General features: G+C 44.1%; 1 protein-coding gene across 11 annotated transcripts in view; it reads right to left on the bottom strand.

The window, feature by feature from the left end:
- The window catches only part of tnrc6c2 (trinucleotide repeat containing adaptor 6C2), an 86594-nt gene that overhangs the window by 9305 nt on the left and 49367 nt on the right, over nucleotides 1-27922 (bottom strand). For 3 of the 11 annotated variants that reach the window (XM_057034589.1, XM_057034584.1, XM_057034581.1), the window contains exons 1-17: nucleotides 25370-25505; nucleotides 24710-24801; nucleotides 18635-18741; nucleotides 18302-18323; nucleotides 12551-12928; nucleotides 5087-7528; nucleotides 4359-4562; nucleotides 3840-3991; nucleotides 3665-3742; nucleotides 3464-3521; nucleotides 3246-3385; nucleotides 2997-3146; nucleotides 2091-2231; nucleotides 1642-1761; nucleotides 1015-1098; nucleotides 301-568; nucleotides 63-227 (exon numbers count right to left, since the gene is read on the bottom strand). In XM_057034589.1, coding sequence (XP_056890569.1) covers nucleotides 63-227; nucleotides 301-568; nucleotides 1015-1098; nucleotides 1642-1761; nucleotides 2091-2231; nucleotides 2997-3146; nucleotides 3246-3385; nucleotides 3464-3521; nucleotides 3665-3742; nucleotides 3840-3991; nucleotides 4359-4562; nucleotides 5087-7528; nucleotides 12551-12928; nucleotides 18302-18323; nucleotides 18635-18703 — 4471 coding nt within the window. In that variant the 5' untranslated portion in view covers nucleotides 18704-18741; nucleotides 24710-24801; nucleotides 25370-25505. Of the gene's footprint in view, nucleotides 1-62; nucleotides 228-300; nucleotides 569-1014; nucleotides 1099-1641; nucleotides 1762-2090; nucleotides 2232-2996; nucleotides 3147-3245; nucleotides 3386-3463; nucleotides 3522-3664; nucleotides 3743-3839; nucleotides 3992-4358; nucleotides 4563-5086; nucleotides 7529-12550; nucleotides 12929-14677; nucleotides 14696-18301; nucleotides 18324-18634; nucleotides 18742-24709; nucleotides 25506-27922 lie in introns of those variants that run through there. The other 8 variants (XM_057034590.1, XM_057034585.1, XM_057034586.1 and 5 more) reach the window with 7 other exon arrangements.

Raw genomic sequence — 27922 nt, forward strand, 5'->3', positions numbered from 1 at the left:
TCACTTGATCCACTCACTTTACTCTATAGTACAACCATTTAGTTTAATCACAATCAAAGTACCGTGCTTATTGAGGTTGTTTTCCAAGTTTGAGGAGTTGCCAGACAGGCTGTCCATGGAGTTGGAGTGTGTCCACTGGGACAGGCGGGATTGGGGTTGAGAGGGTTCCTTCAAGGATAAACCCCCCACCTCCATGCAATTGACATTCATGTTTGGATTCAGTCCAGCTGTTCACAAAAACAATGTGTTACCATGTGCACCATATTTATTGAACCGACGTTTGCCCCAGGTCAGACTTACAGAGAGGATAGGTGTTGTAGGCATTGGGCGAAGACGGCGGCTCTTTGGTGTGCAGTGAGTCGGCGAGGCCCGGGGCCTGATGGGAGCCTGTGAAGGGATCCAGGATTGATTTACTGGAGACAGGGCCACCGGGATGATGCAGACCAGCCGAGGAAGAAGAGGAGGAGGAATGAGAGGGAAGCTGCTGCTGCTTCATCAGCAGTGCCTGGTACAGCTGGCGCTGATGCTGCTGGATCTGCTGCTGCATGTTGGTGATTGTACGTGCAACCTGGATGAGAAGGAGCGACGCTGTAATGCACTTGGTGAAAGACAAGCTGGCCATTGACACAGGAGTAAAGGATAAAGTGAATAAAAAAGGTTCACAAAGGAAAGGCGGGTCCTGAAACATGTTTGATAGAATATTGAGGAAAAAGTGACATAAACAAGGACGTGTTCACCGAGCCTTATGATGGTGGCGTGTGGAAAATAAAAAAGGAGAACAAACTCTCTCCGTCTCAGTCACAGAAACAGTCTGTTATTCAACAACGAGCAAACTGTGGTCATGGCAACATTTTGAAGCTTGAGCAATTCACGCGCTTACATCATGCGGTTGTTGTTGTCACATGAGATGTTAGGGCATGTTTTGTGAGGAATAGAAGTCACCTTTTACCAGCGCCCACATGGAATCACACTCATGGTCACACATTTTGCACATGCTGTGATGTGTTGACTCACTTGCTGCTCTTGTTGTCGAATGGGGCCAGAAACATTGCGTTGCGCCTGCATCATCTGCTGCTGGATTTGTAAACGCTGGTACGCCTAGTTTATAAAATCCACAAAGACAGGAGAACGATTAATACAAGACATGGGCAGAGGGGAAATTTTTAATTATAATGGGTGTTCGTATGTTTGTCCACTAGATGGCGGTGTTGCCACAAGTGTTAACGTTCGTTGCTAGTAATGACGGCTAATGTAAGATTAGCCTGTAATAAAGTTCATTTTGTTCCTGGAGAAGCCTTGCACTGAATTCCTACATTTATTGTGCAGTAATCTAATTGTAACATGTATTTGTTACATGTTTAAATGCATTTTTCTGATTTAGAAAAAAATTATGTCTGAATTTTTGGGGGCTTGGAACGGATTAGGGCATTTACATGGAAAACACGTCTCTACTTACATAATGTTCAGGTTACGGAACAACTTCCGGAGCCAATTAATTTCGTAAGTAGAGGTTCCACTGTATATATTTCTTGTTGGAATGCGAGTGTGAATGGTTGATTGCTTTATATGCTAATCCTGCAATGAGCTGGCAACTTGTGCCATCTACTCCTGAAACGGAATGAAACTGGGACTTGGACTCACCACTTGCAGTTGCTGAAGTTGGTACAAAAGAGTCATTTGTTGAGGGTTTATTGGTGAGGTTAAAAGTGCAGGATTCAGACCAATGTTTTTTGCTGCAAACTGCAAAAGCTGTGCTTGGACCTGGGGGTAGAGCGGAACCAGGAAGAATATGAAGGCATGAAGAGGACACAAAAACAAAAACAGTTGCACAAGATCAACAAAAGAGGAAGCCGACCAAAGGTCTGACACTTGTGGTGGAAATTACCACAAGGCCTCGTGAGAAAGAGACAAAATAATTCACTTAGGGAAAAGTTGTCTTTCGGTGAGTTCAGCCACATTTATAATAATATAACTAGTCAGAAAATATATTCTTACACCTGTGACTCAAACGATACTTTAAAAAAATTGTTAAGCTACAACAGGACAAACGGACAAAATTTTAAGCGCAAATGCAAAATAAATTCATCTACCTGAGGGGAGAGAAACTGAGGCACTTGAGCACGTAGACTAGGCTGGGAGGAGCTGAGAGGTGGCACTGGTGGCTGAGGAGGCTGCTGCTGCATGGCCCGGGTTTGTGCGGCTCCACTACTGCCAAACATTCCACTCGGTATCTGAAGGAAAGCGTGTAAAAAAAACAAGCATTGGTATTGTTGTAAAGTTTTATTACTAGTCAAGCTATCGACGTTGTTTTCTTCCTGAGCCACTATTAACAAAATAAAATAAAATCTAAAGTACAACACACGAGTGCTCAACATGGGTTTGTTTAACGCACCAATGAGTGCACATTAATGTCAAAGGCTACTCAAATATTCACAATATTCCTATCCACATAATAGCTGATAAATATTATATCACTTACCCTGAAGATCCGACTACACAGTAAACAGTGATCACAGCTAAGTGATCACCTACATCAGCTGTCTGTTACAGGGCAGCTTCATACACATCTCTACAATGTGATCTTTGTAGTTGGAATAAACCTAAAGAGCTCTTCACAATGTCTTTATTTGCACTTCAAGGACACACTGTAGTTTTTCTGGGCCACAGCTGCCTCAGGGGAGGTTATTTGATCAACAACTATTTGATTTCAATGAACACTTCAGGCAAGGTCATGCACGTACAAAACAACTAAAAGTGGACATTTGAGCAGTACTGTGGAGACTAATCTTTTCCAATGGGAACCAATTGTCCATCCATCCATCTTCCACTTTAAACTAGCCAATTCAGCTATCGCCCAGATACATGTCATTGGACAGTGGGAGGGAGCCGGAGCACTCGGAGAGAAAACAGAGGCAGTTGGGGAACGGGCAACCTCCATACAGAACTGCCTGTGGCTCCCAGGGGGACTCGTACATTCTGCATAGATGATGTGTTACCTGCTGTCTGTTGTTCAAGTTTTGCATGGCCAGCCCCGTGTTGCCCTGTCCCAGACCCTGCCCAGAAAGGCTACTGTTGACCAGGGGGAGCTTCAGGCTGGGGGAAGGCAGAAATGGTGATGGGGGGGCATCGTCTGACAAGACACCATCCTGAAAATGAGGAAAAAAGTTTGGTTGTGGAGGGCCAAAATTCTATGCTGAAGACCTTTCTAATTGTCCTTTAAAATGGACTGAAGTTTAATGTCTTACCTTGTCAAGAAAGGTGCGGTCAGAGGGATCTTTGGAGAGTGCAGAGGGCCGGCACACAATGGGCTTGTTCATGCCGTTACTGTAATCAGACATGCCCATTCCACGCTTGTCCAGGTCCATCTTCTTCTCCAACAGAGCGCCTTAACAGGGAACGTGAACACATTAGTAAAAAATCCATTGGATACAATGGACACTTAAAAGTACTGATGGGAACTTACTCATGGCCTGATCGAGGTTCATATTGTTGCTCTTCAGAGCCTCCTCAGCAGGGTCTCTCTGTAACAGATGGGACAACAGAAGCTTTTCAGGGACCATTTGACTGCATGCATCATCGACTTTATGGAGACCGAGACGTTCAGCTTTCAGTTAAACAGCAAAATATAAAAGAAATAACAAATATCCATCGTGTTTTCACATACCGGAAAGCCCATGTCAGTCAACTGTTTGATGAGACGGTTCATAATCCAAACCTCATCTGGCTTGTTGCCAAGCTTATTCTGTGAAAGCACAATCAAAATGCACAATGTTTTCAAATGAAACAGATTGACAGCATCGAGGCCTGTCACTATCTAAAGTCAGGGCATGTTTTCTGACCTTGTTTGGGATCTTCTTGGGTCCATTACCCCAGGAATTGCAAGAAGAGCTGCTCTCCTGGGAGGTGGGGCTATTCCACATATCCCCATCTTCTGCATCCCAGTGGCCCATATCTTCTCCATTTCCCCAGCTATCTTGCATAGGTTTGGGTCCTAAGAAAAAGTTCACAGAAAGAAAAAGAAAAAGTAAGAAATGTTAAGATTACAAATGCCCGAGATGAGCTGTAGGCGTTCTCAAAAACAACTGCAGGAGGGCAGTTTTCTATGCGACCACTTGGTGTCGCTGTTGGCCTTGACAGAAGGGGAGCTCTGAATTTCAAACATAGCACAGAGGATTAAAAAAGGAAAATAAAAAAGATTTACTGAAGTGTGGAATTTCTTTGACTGTAGCTCTAAAATAATCTAAACTGGCATGAAATGTAGATATTTAAGTCGACACAACCCACAGATGTGTGCGGTTGCTTTGATAAAGAAAGTGTTTGCAATTTGAAAGCTGATAAGATCTTATCTTAAATGATACCTGGCTTGCAAGGTGCAGATGCTGGGGGTCCATTGGTGCGCCCATACAGTCCAGAAGGCTCATGGCAACCGTCTCCCCATCCTGCCACTCCCCCAGTGGGCTTGCCCCAGGCCGAAGTGCCATTGTCCACAGTTGATGTAGGAGACGCTGCTTCACCCCAAGCAGGTTCTGACTTAGAATGGACACTAGGAAGCTCCCCCCATCCTGTAAAACACATATCAATTAAATAATGTCCAATGTGAAAGCAGATTCTAATAATCCAAAAAGATATCACTGGTTTAAGTTTGGAATTTATCTCTGTTACACTGTTGTCAGGCCTTCATTCAGAGCTACTGTAGTGTGACATTAATAAAAGACTAATTCTAAACTTGTCAGCTCTGCTACAGTGAATATATAAAGACTGCTTTCAAGCATGTTTTATCCTGAAAGGAACCCCTTAGAAAAAAATAAGAGTGAGAATGAGCTATTGAGAGGCTACCTATTCAATTTGAACTACAAATTATCCCCTATTAGGTGTACATGCATTCAATTTCTCACTCACTTTCACATTTTTTTTTAAAACTAAATAAAGGAAAGGACTCTTCCTAATGCACTTTTCCTCTGTCATTTTTTTTAATACTCTTAATCTTTCCACCTCGAAATAAAACACTTATGTTTATTCTATAACATCAACTTGGGTCCTAAACATGGACCATTTGGGATTCGTTTTCATTGCTGCAACAGTGTACCTGGGTTAGAGTGGGACGGTCTTCCTTGTGGGCCTGCGCTTGGATTGCCATTGTTAGGTGAACCGTTGTTGTTTCCGTGATGCTGCAGGTGATTGGGAGGTTGGCAGTGTTGGGGATGTTGGTGCATGTGGTGAGAGAGATGGTGATTGTTTCCAGGGGTGATAGAGTGATTGTTATTACTGTTGGGGAGAATCACTCCACTATTCTTGCTGGGAGGTGGGCCATTGTTGCCTGGGTTATTGTTGGGATTATTACGATCCCACATGTTGACAGTCTTGTTGTAAGCAGTGGGATCGCCCCACGTGGATGTTCCATCGTCAATCTCCATTTTCCTACGAATAGAGGGTGGAGAGGGTTCTTCCCAGCCTGTGGGTTCAACGCCCTGATCGGGTTTGCCGGCAATGCCCCAGCTAGATGCATTCTGCTTTACAGAGCTTGGGCCACCCCAGGAACCAATGCTGCCACCTCCTCCGCTGCCAGTACTGCTGCCACTACTACTTTCTTGGGGTTTGGAAGAGCCCCAGCCTCCCTGCACTACACCGTTGACACGTGGGGTCTCGCCCCAACTGTTTTTATTAACTGTAGGGGAAGGCTTACCCCAGCCTCCACCTCTGTTTCCACCTCTGGGGCTTTCCTTCCACCCACTTCCTCCATCTTCCCACATGGTAGTGGAGGAGCCGTTGTCCTTGATGTCTGCTTCTCCCCAATCTCCTGTGGTCGAGCCATTAGAGCTGCCTTTAATGTTGCTCCAACTGTGGGAACTTTTAGGGTCATCTCCCCAGCTATTATGCTGACTTTTCATCACATTATTGTCCCAGTTGGGCGTCTTGTCCTCTGAACCCCAGGTTGGTGAACCTCCATTTCTAGGACCATTGTGTGGTGAAGGGTCCACCCAGCCACCGCTGCTGCTATTTGTTGTTTTGTTAAGTGACTGTGGGGGCTCCTGCCACCCTGACCCGCTCTGTCTTGGATGTGTTGGTGGGGCTCCCCAGCTGGACGACGATGATCCTTCATTGTCACTTTTCCCCCCAGACCCAGGCCTTTGATTGGGAACCATATTCAAGTTGATGGTACCTCCACTGGTTGATGAGGTGGCACTATTAGAACTTGAGCCACCCAAGGTGTCTGAGCTACTGGTGCTCTTTCCATCATCAGAGTTGACTTCTTCCATCTCCCATACAGTATGTTGTCGAATGGGGGTCTGTCCCCAGCCCGTGTTACACAGAACTCTTGGGTCCAAGTCCTGACGGGGTAGCAAAGGGGTTAACTCCATGCGAGAAGACCTGTCTCTCTGAGAGGTGATGGGATCTTCACTGCTGTCACCACTACCTTCACTTGCCGGGGCTGTTCCAGGCTGTTGGCCCCATGAGCCAATCTGTTGGTCTTGGCCTGAACCAGAGCTGCCAGCATCTCCTACGTCCCATGCTTTAGATGCATCTCCAGAGGGCTTTCCCCACTCGCCCCAGCCGCCACTTCCACAACTCCCTCCGCCGCTGCCTTGTCGACCCCAGGCGCAATGGCCTCCAGAGGAAGTTGTGTCCCAGCCCGAGTCCTTGGCAGAGTCAGCTGCCTTGGCTTCTCCGCCTCCCCATATAGAGCTTCCTGCCGTGTCCCCATTAAGCTGGGATGATTCAGTGGGTGACTGGCCTCCCCAACCAGTTAACCCGTGTATAGGGCTCATAGGCTCCTGAGCTTGCTGCTGTTGATTAGCGTGGTTTGGTCCATCAGTGTTAGCAGGTTCCATATTAAAGGACAAGTTCGTTTTTGCTGAAGAGTGCTGTTGATCATTCTCATTAGCATTTACTATGCCAACCCAGCTTCCGGCACCATTATCAGGACCTCCAATGCTCCCTTTTATAATGTTGCCATTACCATTAATACCCGGCGGAAGGGATGGAGTGTTCGATGTGCCATTTGAGCCAACAACGCCACCTCCGCCAACTTCATGGCCCAGGGCAGGCCAGGCAGATGGGTTGGCATTAGGGTTGAGGTTCAGGTTAAAATTGGGAGAGCCCCAGTTACTTGATGCTCCTACCCGACTACTATTTACACCATCCTGTTTACCGTCGGAGCCCCAGCCTCTATTACTGGTTAATACGTTGGCTGATCCCGGTCCCGTCATGTTATTATTTGCTTTGAGAGAGATGTAGTGGGCCTGTTGGCCTGCAGCACCTGTTGCCATACTCAGGGAACTACTACTACTACAGGTGGTGGTGACAGCACTTGTGTCTTGGTTAGAGCTAGCTGAGCCCACGGGGCATTCTGGGACTGCTGGATGGTTGAGATCACTGCTGCGGCTGATGGATGGCCAAGCTTCTGTGTCACTTCGGTCAATAATCACTTTGTCCCAGCTGTTGGCACTGGAGGGGCTGTCAACTGGTAAAGAGGCGCCCCAGTGAGAGGTCTCATACAGGCCAACTGGGCCACTCTGGATGGATATGTCTAAAAGAAGAAGGAAAGGGAGAGAGTAAGACAATGGGGAAATCTTAAACCAAAAAAATAAATAAAACAATGCAGCAATACAAAATTATATGTCATGCGTGGGAGGTGGATATGATGCGTGGGATAAGAGCAGATTTGTTTTGCAGAAAAATAAAGGAATAATATAAATGTGATAAAATGGTGCGACAGGGATTTATCAAAGAATGGGGAGAGGGTTAGGGGATGCATGTATGTAAGGAAATGCATTGTTTTAGAGTAGGAAGAACCAGGAAGTGCAGATATGTTAGCCCTCTGGACCAATTTTGTTTTCTTGGTTGAATAATGCTAGCCATCACACATAGTGTGCACATTTTAGAACCCAACACATAATCAGGATGCACAACCAAGCGTGCCACTTGTCATATCAGATATGATCATATCCATATATTTCTACCCTGGTGCAGTCATCCACATAGAAACTGGAAGATGGAGGCAGGCTTCTTATTTACTCATCTTTCTTCCTGCCTCACTTACTTCTCACTTCAACTTCCTATTTCAGTTCCACTAACTCATCTAGTTTTGCCCCTCACATCTTTCTCTTTCTCTCCAATAGATTCCAGACATTAAACCTCAGTGTTACTTGTCCTTTTCTGGTCTCATCTCGCTGCACCTCCTCCTCAGACTTTAATTTCTCCCTTTTCCTCTCTCTGCTCTTCTGTAACACCCAGCGGTGAGAGGCCAATCCGTCTCCATCGTGTCTTCGCCGGTCGCGGCTGTGAAGGGAAGCCCAAGTGGAACGCTGCTCATTTATTGGAATGAAACCAGCATGGCTTCTCATCCATCACTCCCTATGCTCCACTGAGCCCATTCCTCCAACCGCAATGGCCTAAGAAAGCAGATTTAACTATTGCTGTCCATACATTGGTCTGTTGGCTTCTCACCTCTAGAAGTCCAAAACAATGCGTGTATGCACGCTAGCCAAAATAACAACAGATGAATGTGTGTTCACCTTGTCCTAATACCTATAACATTTGCATGTGATTGCAAAATTCAGTGCTTTCTGAAATGATTATTGATACAAAAACGGTATCACACAGAAGCAATTTCATTCGCTACAAAATGATCCTATCAGAATAGGAACTAATAATAGACTATTTTATGCAGTAAAGGGGTAATCAATCAGAGAGAGGCAGTTAATCAATGATCTTATTAATGCTAGTGGGAGAAAGCAGAGAGGCTATCGATCTTGCATGCTAACATCCTAACCGATGGGCTGCTCTCATCTGAAGGGCATCTAATAAAACTCAGCAACCCTCAGGGGAGCAGAAACAAACAAAAACAGCCACACTGGGGCAGAAATCAATCCAGGATAGGGAAGGAGAGTGTGTGAGTGAGTGAGTGAGTGAGTGAGTGAGTGTGTGTGTGTGTGTGTGAGTGAGTGAGTGAGTGAGTGTCAATCTATTCAATAAAGTGTTATACACCAAAACAGGTAGGAAAGTATTGTCTTTGGTAATTATATTTCCCCATCTTCACATTATACTGCCAGTAGTTTCCATCACATGATTGCAATAGTTTCCACCAATGCTTTTTCTAATTTGTCATGAGATTAAGACTCATGACAAAACAATCCAGTCAGATAAGGGAAAAGGGAATTTGTTGGAGATGAATAGTCTTCACACATACACACATGCAATTTTTCCAAAATGACAACTCAATTTTAAAGCAGATGCTATTTGTGTCAAGCTAAATAATGATTGATTGACTATATAATTTATATATATATATTTTTTTTTTTTGGCCACAGAAGAACAACGCATCATAATGTGACTCAATAGTGTAATTTCAAATGCCAATCTGGCACTGAAAACTTGAAAAGGGCACTGAGAGACATTTAACAGATCCAAGAACTACTTGGTAAACAAGGAAATGACGTGGAAATTAAAGACATTTACATTCCTGTTGGGTGGCAGATCATCTTGTTTTCCTCCTGGTATGATGAGCTATTAGACCCTCATGTCTGAAGCATTAATATCTGCAACTTTAAGTGCCTTGTCTGAGGAACTAATGAAACAAAACCAAAGCAGCAGGTCTTTTCAGTCACAGAAAACAACTCTTAGGGACTTTGTGGGGGTTTTGTTCTCAAAAGCCAAAGAAAGGAAACAAATCCTCAACCCTTGCCCACATTACAGTGTGTCCCAGCTCTGTTGTCGTTTTCTTTTTTCAGAAAATATGAGAATAGCTTCATCAGATCTCAACTCAGCGCCTCAGAAGCTCCAGCAAGTGAATGCTTGGACTACCGGAACGCCATTTTCCTTTCACCCTGACATTCCAACAGAAAGGTCTCGCTGAGTTTTGGCAAAGCTGCGACTCGACAAAGCGGAACATAAAAATACAAAAGGAAAGAGGACAATTATTTCCAGCCAGCTTTTGAAATCATGTGTCTCTAATATGGGGCTTTCATTCTGGTTGCAATTAGGAAACCAATCACTGATTATGCTTTGTGAATAAAGGGGTCATAAAAAAAGCTGAACAGGGCCCCCTGTGCTTTGCCCTGCTTCCAACAGGGAGCACGGTTGCCTTTTAGCAAGCATTTCTGTGCTTGTACATGCATTAAGAAGCATCTTACTCTTTAAATATGACCGATAGCCTCAAGCAAAACCAGTTAAGACCTGGATGAATGACACATGTCATCATAGCAATGGGCAGGGAGTCCAGAGATAAAAAGCTACAGTTCTCTTGAACAGAATTCAGGGTGATGGAGGTAGAAAATATGGAGGGCACTTTTGTGAGATGGGGGTGGATGCATGTGATGCCAAGGGACACAAAAAAGGGAGACAGCGAAGAGAAAGCACAAACATATCGACGTTGACCAGATTGACAATTGTTTCCTCGGAGCCCACTGTGGGGTGACATAACACTGGAACCATAGCCAGACGCGACTTCCTTACCCCCAAAGGCACCCTTCTTCATCTTACTTTACAAGACAGGGATTCAGGGAACGGCCACAAAGCCTTTAAAATGCTCATCATTCATGTCTGTTTACCTCAGCTAAGAAAAGAAAGTAAACAGAGGATCGAGACCATGGTGATTCCTCTGTTTTTCTTGGCAGAGGCTGGATTAATGAAGCCACTAGGGGTTTCCCTTACGTGTATGGGCATATGCATAATGCATCCTTAGCTGATACGGAAGTCTACACCTCCCTGGCTTCATTAGAGAAAGTCGTCCTATGATCATTTTTTTGACGGTAATAATTATCAACATTTTTTTTTACTTTATAATATCGTGTTTGAAAAAGCAGACTTGCGTAATAAAGACATGGCATTTGAAGAACAATGGCTATAAAGCCGAACTTTTCCTCTGTTTGTTGTAATTGGGAATAAAAGCATTTTACTGAAATAAGAGAAATTCTAATTCTTCAAATGAGAAAGTCCAACTGTGTTAATTACGCTGTCGGGTTCAAGGCTCCATCTGGGTGACCAGCAAACAGCTGTTTGAGCCAATTTTTCCCACAATCTTACAAGACCCCCCCCCCTTCAAGCACCTGCTACTGGGCAGCCCGTCTGGATTACTTAATGGTCCCCAGTCAGCTGGGGAAATGGGGAAGCTGGGTGTGAAAGAGGGAAATCAGACGGGGGGCGGCGGGGGGGGGGCTCTGTCTGGTGTTTGGTAGTCGTGTTGGTTTAAATGGGCTTTGGAGAGTGGTGGTTGTGTGGGAGTCTAGTGAAAGTCTATGAATATTTCATGGAGTTGGGAGGGGTCCGTTGGATCACCGACAGATAGGTGTTAACTGTACGCATACTAGAATGACAAATACCATGCAAAGGAAAAATTAGTATGGCCCCTAATTAATTCGGCACAATTCTAATTCAAAAGCAGAAAACAGATCCGAGAGGACACAATTGGGTCGCGCTACCGCTGCAGCAGAGCTACTACATCTCTGCACTGTGTGGTTGCATTTCTGCGAGTCAAAATGTGTGATTACATGACAGGGGGAAAGCAAGAGAGCAGCGCATCCCTGTGGGCTGTGGTAACCTCAACACAAAAGTCAGAAACGTGTCCTGAAATCAGAGGTCACGTCTCGCTTGCTGTTTTAATGGAAAGGAATCCCTTCTCCTGCTTAGATTTTCAGACATTTCTGACCAATGTATTGCACACCTAATCAAAGCACTAGAAGCTTCATTGTGTCTTCTAGTTGGAACATCTAAAATACATTTTAATCTCTAATTAACATTTACACAGAAAGTATTTTAGCAAGAAGAATGTCAAAGGATTTTTTATTAAAATGGCCACCCGGTGATGATTGCAACAACAGGACCACTAGCTTGAGGCTATTAGCCAAGCAGACAGGAAAGAACATGTTGTGTAGCAGAAGCCCCTGGGACAAAAATTAGAGAGGAAGTAGATAGTATCCAACCCAGTGGTTATTCTGCCTTTAAGTTGTTGTAGTTTGTTGTACAGAGGGAGCCATGGGAAAACCAGTGAGAAGCCAAGACCAAACAGCAAAACAATTAGCGGACAAAAGGAGGACAGTAAAGATTAATGTCTTCAACCATGGCATCTTCACTGTATTGCAGTGAAAAATGAAAAAGATTCTATAAATTCAAATGGATTTGCTCGCTAAATGCATCTGCATTTGACAATAGAGTGCCTTGGTTATGACTATAACAATCTAATGTATAAAAAAAAGATTTCAATTCAGGATTAATAATCAACAGAAGGACTTTTTGACAAAACAAATATTTTCAACTACGTAGTTCCATAAGTTTATGAATAATGAGTCTGTTTTATTACCATCTAGAAATGTGCCAGAAACTCACATTTTCAGAAGTCAATAGATACTATTTCACTGATGTGATAAAAATGTTGATTGATGGATAAAGAAGGAAGAAAGCATGGGTGTTTAATGAGTGGTAGTTTTATGAAATGTTAATGAAGCATTTTCAGAGTCATATTTCAATAAAATAATGGCCAGACATGATAAAAATTGAAATAGCCTCAATGTGGTGGTTTATTTCTTAGTATTCTTGGATGTGTGAAACAAACCTGAGTGCAGTTTACCAACAGCTGTTGTGGTGGAGTTCGGGGTGACACCGTTGGCAGTTGTGGTAGAAGAATAAGCGGAGGAGGAGATGGCGGAAACACCAAGAGCTCCAACAGGGAGCGGCTGGCCTCTCTTCAGTAGCTGCTTGTGCTCCTGCTGGCGGAAGCGTGGGGGTACCTCTCTGGGTGGGTAGCGAGCACTGGCAGAGGACAACTGGCACGGCTGCTGAGGGGGAGTCTGAGACGTCTGCTGACCGCTTGAGGAGGCGCGCTTGCCATTGCCAGAAGACGAAGGCGAGGAGTAGGGCAGCGCAGGGCTGGTGGGGTAGAGGTGAAGGGGTGGTGGGCCAAGACTGGGCTGAGTGGGTTCAGGTTCTGGCACTGGATCGACGCAATACACAGGTGCAGAAACACACACACAGAAAGACACATACAAATTAGAGGTTATATCAACTAATAGAATCAGTGTTAAAGACTAAAAATTTATCAAAGTAAGGCTATCGATCATGATGTTGTCGCTCAAGGTGATGTGAGATTCCCGTGAATCTGGTTTTATCAAGCCACAGGCAGCCAAAAGAGGACTGGTTCCTACGTATCCTTTAAATTCAGCATATATTCATACACATAATTTGTAGTATGCTGTTGTTTAGCCCTTTGATTTAGCCGTTTGTGGGACTGTTTCTTAAACATGCAGCTGTCTGTGTTGTTGGACCTTTTCTGTCTTGTAGTCCAGTCAACAGTCTAAATCAGAATCATGTTAAAATGTGTAAAAAAAGAGCTGTTCCTGGATAGCTAGTGACCACATAGATTTGCTTTGCTCCCTGTTTAGGTTAATCCAATAAAAGTCATGCAACACACGTGCATCATATTTGCACATCATGCTTTTGACACTCACTCCTTTAACGGTAAAATCAGTAAAATGTTGATGGATGTTTTGGCAATATGGTGGAAATCATTGTCATTATGTATGATAATGGAAATTAGGATCAAATACATATGCAGAGATGGATAACTTGACAATGGAACAAGGAAAATTTATAGTGCTCATAAATCCGATACTGCCCATCTAAGTGGAGACCTTTAAATGATTAAAAGAGAGAGTGAGTATTTGCATCCCTACAGCAGTGCCTTACAGGCTGCAGGCTTGGAAATGCAGCTGGCGACGCACACTTCTGATTAGATCCACTTCATTCCGCCTGATGCTGCCTAAACCAATCAGACAGAAGGGCCGTGAAAGCTCACTTCCCTGCCCCCTTCCCTTTCCATCACATCTACCCATATTTTTCCATCACTGGGTTCATCCAACCCCCCCCCCCACCACCTTTTTTATGCCTTGTCTTGGTGTTTCTGTTTTTCTCCCCAAATCAATAGGATTTACAAAATGTACAACTGTAATTTTCCAAGAAAGAAAGATGCACATTTGTTCAGTTTACTACAAGAGTAAACGAGACAAACGGAAGGTAAGTTTTCCATTAAGTGCAAAGAGTGCAGAAGGAAAATTTATTGCACTAAGTGGCATTAATACCTCCGAGTGTAGCGGAAAAGTGGAGCTAATTAAATAGGCATTTGTATTGAGTGGCCTGTAAATTCATACATTAATCCCATCAGCTGAGGCACACTCTGCAACCTTGCGCCAAACTTTTAATTACAGGGCTTCTTTGCATTAAGGCTTAATTAAGCACAATGAGAGAACGAGGTTCTGAATCAGAAGTCCACATATATTAAGGAGGAGGGAAAGAATTGAGGCCAAGTGAACGTATTAAAACACACAGTTTGAAAATGAACATGAAGCAGGGTTTATGTTATTGTTGGACAGCAAAAGTGATTGGGTTCTCTGCACCAAGTGCTCAGGACTGCAGCTTCCCACATCACTTTAGGCTATTGTCTACTGAACCACTTTATTATGCAGCCATGTTTTTAGAGGGGGGGAGGGATAGACGCAACGCGGAGGGCTATATTCCCTACACAATGGTGCATGTAGTAATCTAATGAGCACAGTGGTGAGGGAAGAATACAGGTAAAGAAAACAGCCTGATTTGAAGAAGGGGAAATCTCCGAAGAACAACATGGATTTATGTTTTTTTCTAAACAACAATAATAGAAAGAGGAGGCAACAAACTTTTAACTCACAAAAGGCAAAGGTTGCAGTGTGTGTACGTCTGCACGCATGGGAGGGGAAAAGGGTGTTTCTCTGTAAGGAGCCATCTGCCGGTATAAGTACAGAATAAGAGAAATGGCCTCACTCAAATGCCAACGTTCTCACCCATCACCCATCCTATAATGCTTGGTTGCTATAGAGACTCCCAGTTGCTTAATATGCCTCCATTTGCCTCCTGTGACCCCCGAGGCCTCCAGTGACCTCTTCTCTTAAAATTGCCCTTCCAGCCCCTTCTCCTCTTTAATGAATACCCCAAACTGCTCAATCACAAGTGTTGATTCTTTAACCGAAGCACCTGCTTTCATTTATCTTTTCATTTTAACCCCAACAGCTGCTAATACGGTCACAGAATAGAGAAATAAAAATGGCTCAAACACCCCTTTAACTGAAGTCATCATCTTTGTAATTCTATGAACATTATGTAATGTATTATGACCAAATCAAGCTTGCGGTCAAAGCCTCGGCATCCTTAGAACACACTATGAATCACTTATATTCAGACACACATAATACAAAAAATCTAATTGCTTCAGTATACTATCAATGATGAATGAGTTTCCTCTTCTACTATATCTGTAACATTACAATGACAGCATTAATGAAGATATCAGCTGTCATTTTTGCCGACGTTCCCTGGTCTGAGTGGTGTTTGACATTGACCTGAAGGAAGAGCGAGAGGAGTCATTTTCCCTGCCATCAGAGCAGTTGTCCAATGCCAGCGCCACGGCCTCGGCGCGGGCTCCACTGTCACTCGCATCAGTGATGCTGCAGCCTATAATCTGCCTAATAGCCAACATGAAACGGCTCACGCTTTGCAGAGGGTATCATGGGGGAGGAGGTAAGAGCATCCCAGTGGCCTCGATTGTGAGCAGCCAACGTGCACGCAGAGAGGATGCTATTGTTTGAGTGTGTGCGTCTGCATGCATCTCTAACGCAGTGCGTGCAGGCTGTACACATTTGGGCTGGAGGGGGGAGGGGGAAGGGGGAGCAATTATGCTTGGTAGCCATAAATCCACAGGATGTAATTCACAAGCTATTTACTATTAATTCATCCAGCGCTTATAAATGTGGTTAACAGGAGTGAGAAGCAGGCCAATTGCCAAACTAAATTGTTCCTTAATTAGATGGTGAGTCATGGAATTCCACTTCAAAAATGTTTGGTGCAATTAATAGCAGAGAAAATTGCAAATCCAAGGCAGCCTTAGAACACACACGTGTTTATAAAGTTTAATGTTGCTACTGCTGTGGTGGCAGCATGAAAATGCGTTGCTCCACCGAGGCGGAGGCTGAATTTAATGCGGTGGGAGGCAGAAATGCTGGCGGTAATGGGGACATTGGAAACACGTTTGCCATTTGTGGGAAAACCTGCATAGGCAGCAGAAATACAGAATGCAGATATCCGGTTTATTGGCAACTGGGAATGCAACAGATGCACTGATGTCTTACAGTTTAGTTGCTGCTCGCAGACTCCTGCTGTGCGAGTTTCCCTTGGGAGGACATTTTCAAATCAATTCATTATATTTGTGAGCAGATGTGTTACAGCGGACTCCATAATTCAGCTCCTCTTAACAGACACAAAGACCCCGAGGTACCCGTGTTTTCTGCCGACTCCGAGCATGGAACCACGGCTAGCTGCATGTTGGAATATGCATGTTTTTGTCGAAATTGTTCAGCAAGTGAAGCAGTCATACAGACTGATTGTGATTGCTGCGGTGGGGGAAAGTGTAATGAAGCCGCGTGTGTGCCGAGGATGAATAATCAGCATCCCTCTGAGGTAATGGGAGGGTCCAGAATCAGGGGGATCTCGGCGTGTGTGTGGTGGGGGGTCTTGGTGGGGAGGAGGGCGCGAGGCAGTGGCACGGTTCCTCCTGGAACCTTGCATTCTGTGAAGCGCCATGGCTAATGGAGGGCAGCAAAGTTAATTCCAATGTGCCAAAGCTTTATCTCATTTTCATACATATGGATGTGGAAGGCTGAGATCGATTACTGCAAACAAATTGAAATGCCTGAGACCAAGGATGGGGGGGGAAATCTGTATGTGTCTATGAATTTCTGAGAGTGTATAAGAAAGCAAATTCACCCATTTTCAATTCTGATTTTCTCCTTCCCCGCGCACACACAAAAACACATTTATTATCATTATTTAGTGTCACACATTAAGAGTCAACTTATTCCACTTGATGCCATTAAGGAGATGAGGTCCTTCTGGCTCACTCAATAAATAGCATTCAAACAGGCCTTTTCCCTCATCTATATAAATACCTCCTGCCTATATGAGAATACCTTTGGAATTCATGTTCCTTTCTCTTTCATCTCCCATTAAACATGCCATGGATCAAATGGCTGCGTCCTTTCCTATAGTAACAGTGTCACAGACTCCTGAAGGTCATTTTTGGCCACTAACCACTGCTTCAGTACTCTCATTCCTTCCTTCCCTGGAGCCGTCTCCAACTTTACTTGTTCCTTTTATATAAGGCTTCAGTCTATTTCATATTTCTCTGGCATTGCCTGTAAGTTAATTTAGTAAAGCCCAGAGACAAACGTATACTCAGAACTGACAGCTAAAACATTGAGTCACTCTATATAAACTCTATATCCACTTTCTACAGTCTCTTAAAGCAAAAATCAAAGATTTAAGTTTGTATGAGCCAACTTTTTGACATGGGTATTTAAATGAAACGTATAATTGCCTGGCTGTCCGCTCATCAGTCAGGGTTTAAGTCACAAACCAAAACACAACACGGGCGATCGGAACAACAGTGAATATCTATGAATGAAACGTGGGCTAAACAATCATGTCTTTAAAATAAAGCCACAATCAATCAAGCAACAACCACAAAACACAAGACACTTTCAAAACTGTTGATTTCAAAAATGAGCCTACACTCATGGAAATTTAATTGAGAGGTTAAAGTTCAAGGAAAGCCGTGCTGACCTTTGCTCAGTTCAACAGTCCAGATAACCTAGCTACTACTATTTAGACTGGTCGACCCCCATATACTTAGCTTAAGCATTGTTTTAGCATAAAGCAGTAAATGTAAATCTATTCTGCTTGAAAACGACCTAAACGTTTTGAACGCAGCTCAATACGGAAGCTGAAGTAAGCTGGAGTAAGCTTGACATCTCAGGGGAACACCAGGGACATACAGGGACACCACTCTTTCAGTGCATTGTCTCATTTCAGCTCACAACTCCATTCCATTGTGCCATTCACCTCTCCCATCCCAACCCTCCCCCATACACTTCACTGCTGTCTGAATGTCGTCACGCTTCACTGGCCGGTGCTGAGGGCGCACCGAGTGTCACTTCACATCACTTTGCATTAGACTCTACTGTATTCACTGTTCTGTATATGTGCGAGCCAGCGACATGGAATGAAATGGCATCATTGTGCATACAGGTGAAAACTACGCCTGTCCATCTGGGCACAATATGCCACACTTGGTGCAATGTGCACAATCGTCGTATGTACGAGGATATGCTTTTCTGGGTCGCTGCGTGTTAATCAGAGCTTATTAATGTATAATCAGGGGTTGGGAGGGAGTCGAAAAAAGAGGTAGATGAGTGCGTTCAGTACGTTTGATTGTGTTGCTCACCTTTGGGTTGTTGATCAGCAGCCTGAAAGAAAAGAGAGAAATGTCAAGCACCTATTAAGAAAGCTAAGTTAGGAGATTAATGCAGCAAGAAAGCTGTGTAATTATTTCATAATTGTCAATGAAATTGTAATAGCTTAACTTTTATTCAACTTGAAAGAGGGCAAATAACTTTTTCCCCTTTCCGAGTTGACATTTTAAGAGTTGCAGGCACAAAACAAGTTACTTGTTCAACAGTTTAAATGGATGTTTCTGAAGGGAAAGACCCTACGTAATGTTACGATCATAAGTCCGTTTCATTAAACGCCGTATGCTAGTGCTTTGTGTGTGCTGTACCTTCACCTTTTTCTGAGCAATGTCCGTCTTGGTCTTTTCTTCTTGTTTTTTCTTTTTCTTTTCTTCCATCAAATGGTTCTCGTTTTTCTGTCGCTAGCTTCTTTCAGCTGTTAAACGAGAAGGGAAACGAGGTCTTAATGAAAAGTTGAACCACTATCAAGTTAAAATAATTAGTAAAATTCCACGTTTCATCACACTAGAGCTCCAAACTACCAATAAACGTGCACTGGCTGATAATGCCGTTGAATGTTGCACAGCAGAATACAGTTGGTTGCCTTAGCAGAAGGAAAATCAACCGCTGAAGCGATTGTTTTGGCTAATGGCAGCTAACCTAAAGTACCTTTACATTTTACAAAAGGTCTTTTTTTAAGGATCAAAAATTGTATTTGAGCACAACGTCAGTTGCTCTAATGTCATCTCCCTTTCCCTGCAACAGGGCTGCAAAGAAACCAACGTCTAACAGAGCAGATCGACAGTAAAAAGTTCGGATTACACAGCTAATGACCGGCTAAACAGCAACAACACAACTGTAACAATGTCAGTAGGCAGGGAGTCAATCAGTCAGTGAGACAAATAGGAATTTGCTGGATGATTGTGTATTAACATAAAAGTACTTATACCAGTAATAAATAATGATCGACATCACTGAGCCAATATTTCCATAAGATGAGTAATGGAAGGCCTTTAACCTGTAATCTTAACAGGCACAAGGAAGCTGTCAATCATAATGACAGAAGACGGCCCGTACACAATCTGTGGCAATAGGGCAGACAAACAAAGGCAGGCCCAATTTGTATATAATGAGTATAATAATGAGGAAGTATGGTTTTGAGTTTAGAACAACTGTGTCATGTGTGTATTTACAGTATGAGTTGGGTATTCTGCGAGGTTTAAGCCTGTATCAATAGCAATTTAAACCTCTGCTACATAATAACATCCACTATTAGATAACGAGTATTAAAGACAGATTAGATTTTACTTTTAAATTAGTAGCTGCGAATTACAAAGCCAATCTAACGGTACGAGATTAACAAAGGCTCGCTCCGGAGGGGCTGCAAAGTACTGGATCAAGAGCAATTTGTATTTGTCAGCTTATACATTCATTCAGCAAGAAGCAGGACAACATCAGCATCTGTTGTCTTGGTGAGAGGCTGGATAGCTTGGATGGGAGGTGGGAAAGGGCGGAACACCCCCCTTTTCAGAGGAACTTTGCACTGCACAATCAATCCCTTCACTGTTCTAATCTTGTGTTTCACTGGCGCACCGCCAGAGGTTTCTGGAAGACTTGGTCTCTTTGTTTAAAAGACATCTTGATGCATATTTAACCTTCCATATATGCTCTGCTTCCATATATTGTATCACAAGCCCTGCCCTTCTCATCTCTCTCATTCTTTGCTCACATTAGCACCTTTCCTGCCCCCAATCGTGGAATTAATTTAATTTCGAATAATGCAGAAGCTAAAGATAGAATTAGCCTTAATGAAATAACATGGTTCCACTTGAAGCTTATTTATAGATTTGATTGCACTCAAATGTCCTTTCAGCAGTTTCCAAATTCAAAGTTGAGCAGCAGATGAACAAAAGCATTCTGCATCTATATGTTTTCATGCTCTATGCATTAGATTAGAGTTGTTTAGCGCATGCTGGGACTGCTGGGTTGATCTCTGATGCATAACATCAGCTGTCGTCAGGACTAAAACAATACTCCCAGTAGCAAAAAAAGGGGATAGAAACTCCCATTCACATAGAAACAGACAGGGAATCTTGATGTACGCAGGCAGGAGGCAGGCCGTCTGATGCCAGCGATGCAGAAGAGGTGGGAGGAGAAGGGAAGATGAGAATTTGGGTGGGTGGGGGGTGGGGGGGGGGGGGGGGGGGGGGTTGAGAAAGGGAAAAACAAGCAGAGGATGAAAGCTGGTGCACAGAAACACCAATTAAAAATGACAGCCGCTAGAAAACCAGGCAGAGAAACGGGAGAGACGACGTTGGAAGATGGGAAAGTCGGAAAGAAGCGGCAGAATTTCAATATGCAGGGGGGGGGGGGATTTTTGATGTGAGGGATGAACTATGTAAAGCAGATAGAATTAGATGATTCGGAGCATAAAGAAGGCCAAGCAAGACAAACGAAGAGAGATGGAAGGTTCAAGGAAAATATCGGGATATGATGAATCCACCATATATAGAACATTCATCACAAAAGGGAGGGAGACGACGTTTAAAACAGGTATTCAGGAAAAAGAATGTGGTAAATCCCCAATTCCCGCGGTAGCAGAAGGCCACAGGGCTCCCCTGGGCCGTGTTACATAAACCTTAATCATGGACAGTCCTTCCACCTGGGGATGGTTCTTGTAATCTGCTGCAGACCAGGTCATTTCCACAAATATCTGGAGGTGTGGGTTGTTTACTCCCCCTGGAAAACAGGCCTGTAAATTCCACAGTTGATAAGCAACAACAACAAGCGCCTGTTTGCAGACGTTTCCATCGTCTCCGCGGCCACGTTCACACGGTATGAAGCAGGTTTGTTACCGGCAGGTGGACAGATTAGTTACTTTGTTGTGGTGACAGTGGAGCCCAGGGGGAACTTTGGCTAACTTGTTGAACTGATGGCAGAAATGGAACCGAGTGAAAGGGAATGGATGGGCGAACCGGGGTGCGTGGTGGGGAAGTCCGACTTCTCCCTATATAGTAGCTTTGAGGTTGGCTTCCAGAAAATTAGCTCTCAGTGTCTTTGCTGCTTCCTATTGGCAAGTCGATAAGAGCACTTTAACTGATAGTGGCTCATTTAACAGAGAAACGCCCAACACACAAGACGGAGCCGCCGTCTCTCTTCCAGCCAATACTGAGAATACAAGAACCTGAATCAAGGAGCAGGGGAACAAATGAAAGATATTCGGTGAACCATCAAGAGAAAGGGATCAAGGACCTGTGGCGATGCAGAAATGCTTCAACCAGTTGCATTTAGCTGCCCAAAGCTTTCCCATCCAGGCAGAAAGGCCCTGTACTAGGCCCGAGTACTTTTAGCAGTTTAGAACGACACATTGTAGACGTTAGATGTCCACATTATTCTCATTACATCCTTCCAATTAGATGACATGGAGCGCAGGGAGGAAAGGACCAAGGTCCACTGAGCACTTCCCTGGACCCCTACCAAGGCTCGCAGGCGCTGGCTCCCCTGTCCCCCAGTCCACTAATGGTTCTCCCCCGCTGGGCCCCAAAGCTTCTGCTCGTCTTTTGGCACGCATTTTGACTAGAAAGAGGGCGCACACACAACTGTGTCCACAACTTTTCTATATTTCTGCGAACAAAAAGCCCCGAGATGACATAATTATCAACAGGACTTGGAATTAATACGACAACGCTGCTACCCGAAGCAATTAAGCACCGGATTTCCTAAACGTGAAATGGAAACTCAACAAACCTTCCTCTTAAAGTCACACATTACTTTATGATGAGCAGGATTTTTCACATTTACACTGACAGTCAGTTGCAACTGAGCTCGCTGTGACACACGATTAAAGCAATGAATTCATTCGCTACTATATCAGGGAGATGAAATAGCCCATAATGTATCTTTCACACCTTAAATTGGAGTCGGTAACTGAGGTGGGATGACAGAGTGGCTCTATTTATATTCACAGTGATGTGTATTAAAATACAGATAAACAGGGAAAGGCTATTTGTTACTTCCTGGAGAACTGCCATCACGAGCCCAGCTAACGTGCGTTTACACGTAGAAAAATAAACACTCTCGATCTAGAAATATGACCACACCAACACAATGGTCTGGCACTGGATGGAAAAGTAAGATAGTAAGCTGATTGTGTCAAAACCACCCTGTTGGCACCACAGCGATGTAGTGTTACCAATTGGAACGCTAGCAACAAAAAAAAGTGACACTTTCAAACACGCTGATCTGTGCAAAATACAGGGAAAATGCGAATGGTAGTGCTAAATGCTTACCAGGAAGTATACGTTGAGTATACTTTAGAAACATAAGACATCTAAGTGACAGTAGGACACATTATGGTGGCACATAATGTGAAGAATTCCTTTTCCAATTATGTGTTATTAGCAGAAACCTTAGGAGTTTCTGATTGTGGTGTAATGTCCATAGAGGGTCAGCCAAGGGGAAGCGAGCCAGGACTTCCTTTTAAACAAATGACTCTGCCGCTTTAGTGGTAAGGAAGCAGATGGGAGTCCCAGTCAGGATTTGTCCTCGTGGCTTCGTTACAAATATGCTCAAAAGAAATTCACGTCGACAAGCCAACAGTGTGCAGCCTGGTCGGACCTGAGCAAACATGTGATGTGGATTTCCTGCAAGCTCGCTGCCAAAATGTCAGAAAGGATTCCTGTAAATCGCCGAGATTGGAGCCCAATGAAAGAAAAAATAAAATAAAAAAGGTTGTTTGATAGTTACAGTTGATAAGAGTTTGCAGTTCTGGGACAAACAGTCTAAGATGTTGGACTGTTTGGGAGTTAACCATGGTCATGTGACATGGTGTGTGTCGGCGTGTCCAAGGCAGGACACAGTTTGAACGACGCAGGTCATTAGCCAACTGCTAACAATTAGCTGCGCACAAACAATCACACGCTCTCCATCTCCGTCAAATGTGAACTCTGGTTTATTCAGCCATAAATATAAAACATCTGTCAGCAAAAAAAAAAAGAAAAGAAAAAAAGATTCCATGAGGCAGTGGAAGCACGGGTCAGTGGTAGCGCAGTCCTTAGGAGACTGGGCCGTGGAGTGGAGGGTTTCTGGTTCAAGCCCTGGTTGTCGACAAAGGTTGGAAGGTGAGCAGGTGCCAGGACACCTTCAGAGCACTGCCGAGGTACCCTTGAGCAAGGCGCCGGACCCTCAAATGCTCAGATAGGGCTCTGTCATCAGCTAGCACTAGCTCCAGCACCCTCCCCACAACCATCGCAAGGGGAATAGTAATCAAGAAAAATAAATATCTATATATTCATTATAAATTCTATGTGCACACACAAAAAGCCATAAAGTCGAACATGAATATACAAGCACCAGATATGCGAATAAATGACGTACACGTATTTTAAAAACACACAATGCTGCCTCTAAAACACATATGAGCTGCTGCTGGCACGCATTTTTCATTTCGGCGCCGCACGGGTGGGTGACGATAGAGATAATACAGTGGTGACAGAGATGTCGGGGTTGGGAAGGGGGGGTAAAACTGTACAGGAAATTATGTACTTCAATTAAGACACGCGGAGAAGATATTAAAAGCTATAGCCCAGCGCCTGGGGACAGGATGCAGGAAGGGGGTACGCAATGGAAGACGACAGTTCAATCAGAACACGGCGCTTCCTCGCTGTGCCGCAGGGTGAAGGAAGGAGGGGAGAAATGGGACGACTAGCTTTAATAATGTACTTAAAATTCATGTACAGGAATGCACACGTGCAACGGACACGGTGAGACGCGCAGAACGACAGAATGGACCAAAGACAAAAGGGGTGAAATGAGCTGAAAATGTGTGCATGACTGGCGAAACCCTGAATGCCCATGAACGCATGAACGGGACCAAATGGGAATGTCCAACAGCAGCCCATGGGGAGCTCTGTTGGAGCGCGTGGTCTCTGCATTATTTTACATGGATTATGGGAGAATCCAAAGCCGGCCAAGAACCCACCACGCTCACATGTACCCAGTGTGCTCCGGTACATCCAGCCAATCGTGAAGGAGCGGCGATAGAACAAGAAAGTTGTGTCGTTTTAATGTCATTTCCCCTTACAAAATCACAAAAAAAACCTCATTAAAGGCAGCACAACAACATCTCCACTGATCCATCCTTCACAGGGGACACCATCACTAAATATGTCCAAGGATTATTTAGGTCCTCACGATGGTGCACGACAGTAGGAACAGGAGGGAGATTTCCCCAAAATTCCAAACGCATCAGGAAAAGCAGACATGGGATGGGTGACCTTTATCATGCAAACATCGCCAGTTAACGCTGAAATCACATATTTCGGCTGATCTAATAGCAAATCCAGATTTTTCTGCAGCCAGAGTTTGGTCCATCGATGTTTGAGGAAGGTTAGATCGGAACTTACCTGGCGTTAAGTGCAGCTTTGGCAGCTCTCGGTGAGGAGTCGGTGCATGGCAGCAAAAACACGTAGAAAAAACATTCTCCAAAATGCGTTTTCTGAAGTTACCCGTAAAGAGATGAAGCAGAATTTCAGTCGCAGTTAATCACACGGCGACTGAAGCAGCTTAGTGACAAGATACCGAGGTAAACAAGGGAAACCCAGTCAGACACACAGCAAATTCGCTGTTTAAAAAAAACAATATATATATATAAAGTAGGATTACACTCGACGAAAACAGTTTAAATGTCACAATAAAATGGGTGGTCGGAGAAGCTAACGAAGCACCGCTAACAAAAATAATAATTTTTTAAAAAAGCCCATAGACGAAGACGACTAAAAATCACTTTTAAAAGCAGCTAAATTGGTGTAAGGTAAGATAGCGTTAGCGCTGGTTCGCGTCGATGGATCCGAGGTTTTGAAAAGCCATCGATATTAGCCGGGATTTCTCTGAAGAAGAAAAACAAAACGCAGATTATTAAGTCGACGTTCCGTCAGTCAGCCAACTTGTTGTAAAGTGCAAAAAAATATATGCTTTTTTTTTTTCCTGTTTAGGTCGTCAATGGGACGACAAGCCGAGGGCGGTCTACCGCAAATGCAAAGTGAAAAACGACTCCTGGGACATACATTCTATGTGAATCCAGACGGCGGAGCGGACAGTCATGATAGGCGTTCAGTGAGCTCTCGTTGACAGTGGTCTCGCAGCCATTTTGTTCAAACTAACAACACCGCATTTGCACTCTCCTCCTCCCGGAGAGCGGAGCGACCAGGAAGTGGCTCCGGATACGTCACTCCCGACCAATCACACGACAGCTCCTAACACCGCCCGCCCGCTCGCCCGCTCTCCGGCCCGCCCCCTCATCATTCTCCAACCTGCCAGAGAGGACGGTCAGATCCTGGCTCATGTTTCAAAGGTGATGGCCGAAGCGAGCAAGCAAGGAAGCAGCTGATATTAAGTCTTTAAAGAAGGAAACAAATGTCAGGCTGCTCTGGGGATGAATATGGAGACAATATTACATGATGTACTCACTGAAAACCTCAATAACTGGAGGTGTTATACAGAGCCGTGTCTACTTTATTTATTAACAGTTGATCCGCTGTCATATAACATCAAACCATGTTGCTTAGTGACAACTGCGTAGAGAGTTCTCAGCAGGTTGCCGTTTCCCTCAGCCCCCTATAGCCGTTTATGGGCTACATGCCTCCTGTCAGTACCATTTTTAAATCTGTAGGTGTTGTGTTTACAATATAGGTTAAACTCCCACTGAGTCATCAACACACAAGTTAAGTGTTTTTAGTGGAATGTAAATTTACTAGTTTTGCTGCATAGTACCAAAGGTCCTTTGCGGAGACTTCACAAAGGAAATAGGTCCCACAAAGGTGACTTGAGTCCACATTTTGAATCTTGCATCACAAACTGAAACGTGTCTTAAAGGGACCAAGTGAAGTTTCCCTACCCAGGATGACCTTTGCCAAGAATCTTCTGATCACATGATGTCTAGAAACACAGGGTGCAAATTCGTGGCTATTCTCAACTTGATGGATGAGGTCGCCCTTGTGCTCTCCGAATCACATCTGCAGCTGTCTCACAGAAAGAAAATGTGGCCCCTGTCCATTCTCTGCAAGCCTTTCTCATGGAAATGGCTTCTCCGTGTCCAGTCTCTCTCTGTTCTCTCCTCTCTGTCTCTAGCACACACACATATGTCCACAGTGCAGTGGGAAAAGGTCAAGGTTGAAGTGCACAAAGGAGAATGTTGACCAGTGAGAACTCTTTAACTGAACTCCAAGCTTCTATATGTCTTTCGGAGAGACTGCTAATAAGAAAGCGAGGGGGCCCCTGGCCAGAAGTTTCCTTTCTCTCTTTATTTTAAGGCACGGTGCCCAGAGCTATTAAAATAGACCGTTCTAGCTGAATGGAGAAAGCAGATGTTCATACTCGGGGTTAAAAGAGGTGAGAGCAGAAACAAATGCCTTCAGAAAATTCTTCCAAGGTAATGTAGCTCATTGCAACTCAGACCATTTAACAGTACGCAGAAAATTGCTGTTAACTCATAACAATAAAAGTGTGTTTGTTTGTTTAAACCCCCCCCCCCTGGGTAACCCCCCCTAAAAAAAAAGCCAGCTCAAGCATCAATTCGGTGTTTTAGCCCTGTTTCCACAGTAGAAACTCTTTATGCAAAGTGCCTACAGCAGCGTGTTAGCATAAATGTCCATACACCAGCACCTCATCTCTCCAATAACATGCATTCAGTTTGACAACGGTGTGTTTGGGACGATGGACAGGGATAGCTTTATGCGAGTGTGCATACATTTATCCTTCTATATTGCTAAATATAGGTCGTGTCTTATTTTAATTCACACATGGGTCTGTTTTTAGTGCAACCCACAGATTCCTTTCATCGCCACTGTTCTCTGCCTCATGCCTCCACCAAATTTCCCCAGCCGCTATCACATTTGAGCAGACCGCTGACAGAAGCGAGCCAGCGGGAAAGGTCTGCCTGACACCCTGATAAAAGCGCAGCCCAGACAGCGACTGCGGGAGTGCAGCAGAGGCAATCACTCATTCCTCTCCGTGCACATGCACACGTCTCCATTTCCTCTCCTCCCCTTTCCCCCCGCTCCTCTTTTTTCCTGTGGTCTCTTCCGCGTGTTGTTTTAATTCCCTTCTAATCACGAGCCACGTTCCGCATAAGGTTTTAATTTCAAGGCTGCCATGCATGGGAACCCGCCAGACATACACACAGGAACCAGTTCACGCAAGAACGCATGTGCGAACACCAAATCGCAGATCCTCATGCATCCTGCATTGGTATTTTACGTGCACATGCATATTTAATGCATCTGCTCTGTGGTTACATTTTATTATTTACACGTGATTCTCATGAGAGAAAGTATCTCCATTTGAAACATTAATAATCACACCCATTCATAAAAAGTTGGAACGCCATCATACAAATTACATAATTTGTACTTTACAAGTCAAACTATATTATGTGGTTTATGACAGGACAAATCAATTTATAGGAACATCAAATGAATTTCTAGCATTTAAAATAAATTGTTAATCTCAAACTGAAGTTTAAAGCTTCTCTCCAAATGCATCATTTTAACATTTAATCTGATTGAGTTAACTGAACATACCAAATCTGAGTGGTAGCTAAATATTTCATGACAGTAGCA

The sequence above is a fragment of the Takifugu flavidus genome, chromosome 6 (genome assembly GCF_003711565.1).
Source record: "Takifugu flavidus isolate HTHZ2018 chromosome 6, ASM371156v2, whole genome shotgun sequence".
NCBI lineage: Eukaryota > Metazoa > Chordata > Actinopteri > Tetraodontiformes > Tetraodontidae > Takifugu > Takifugu flavidus.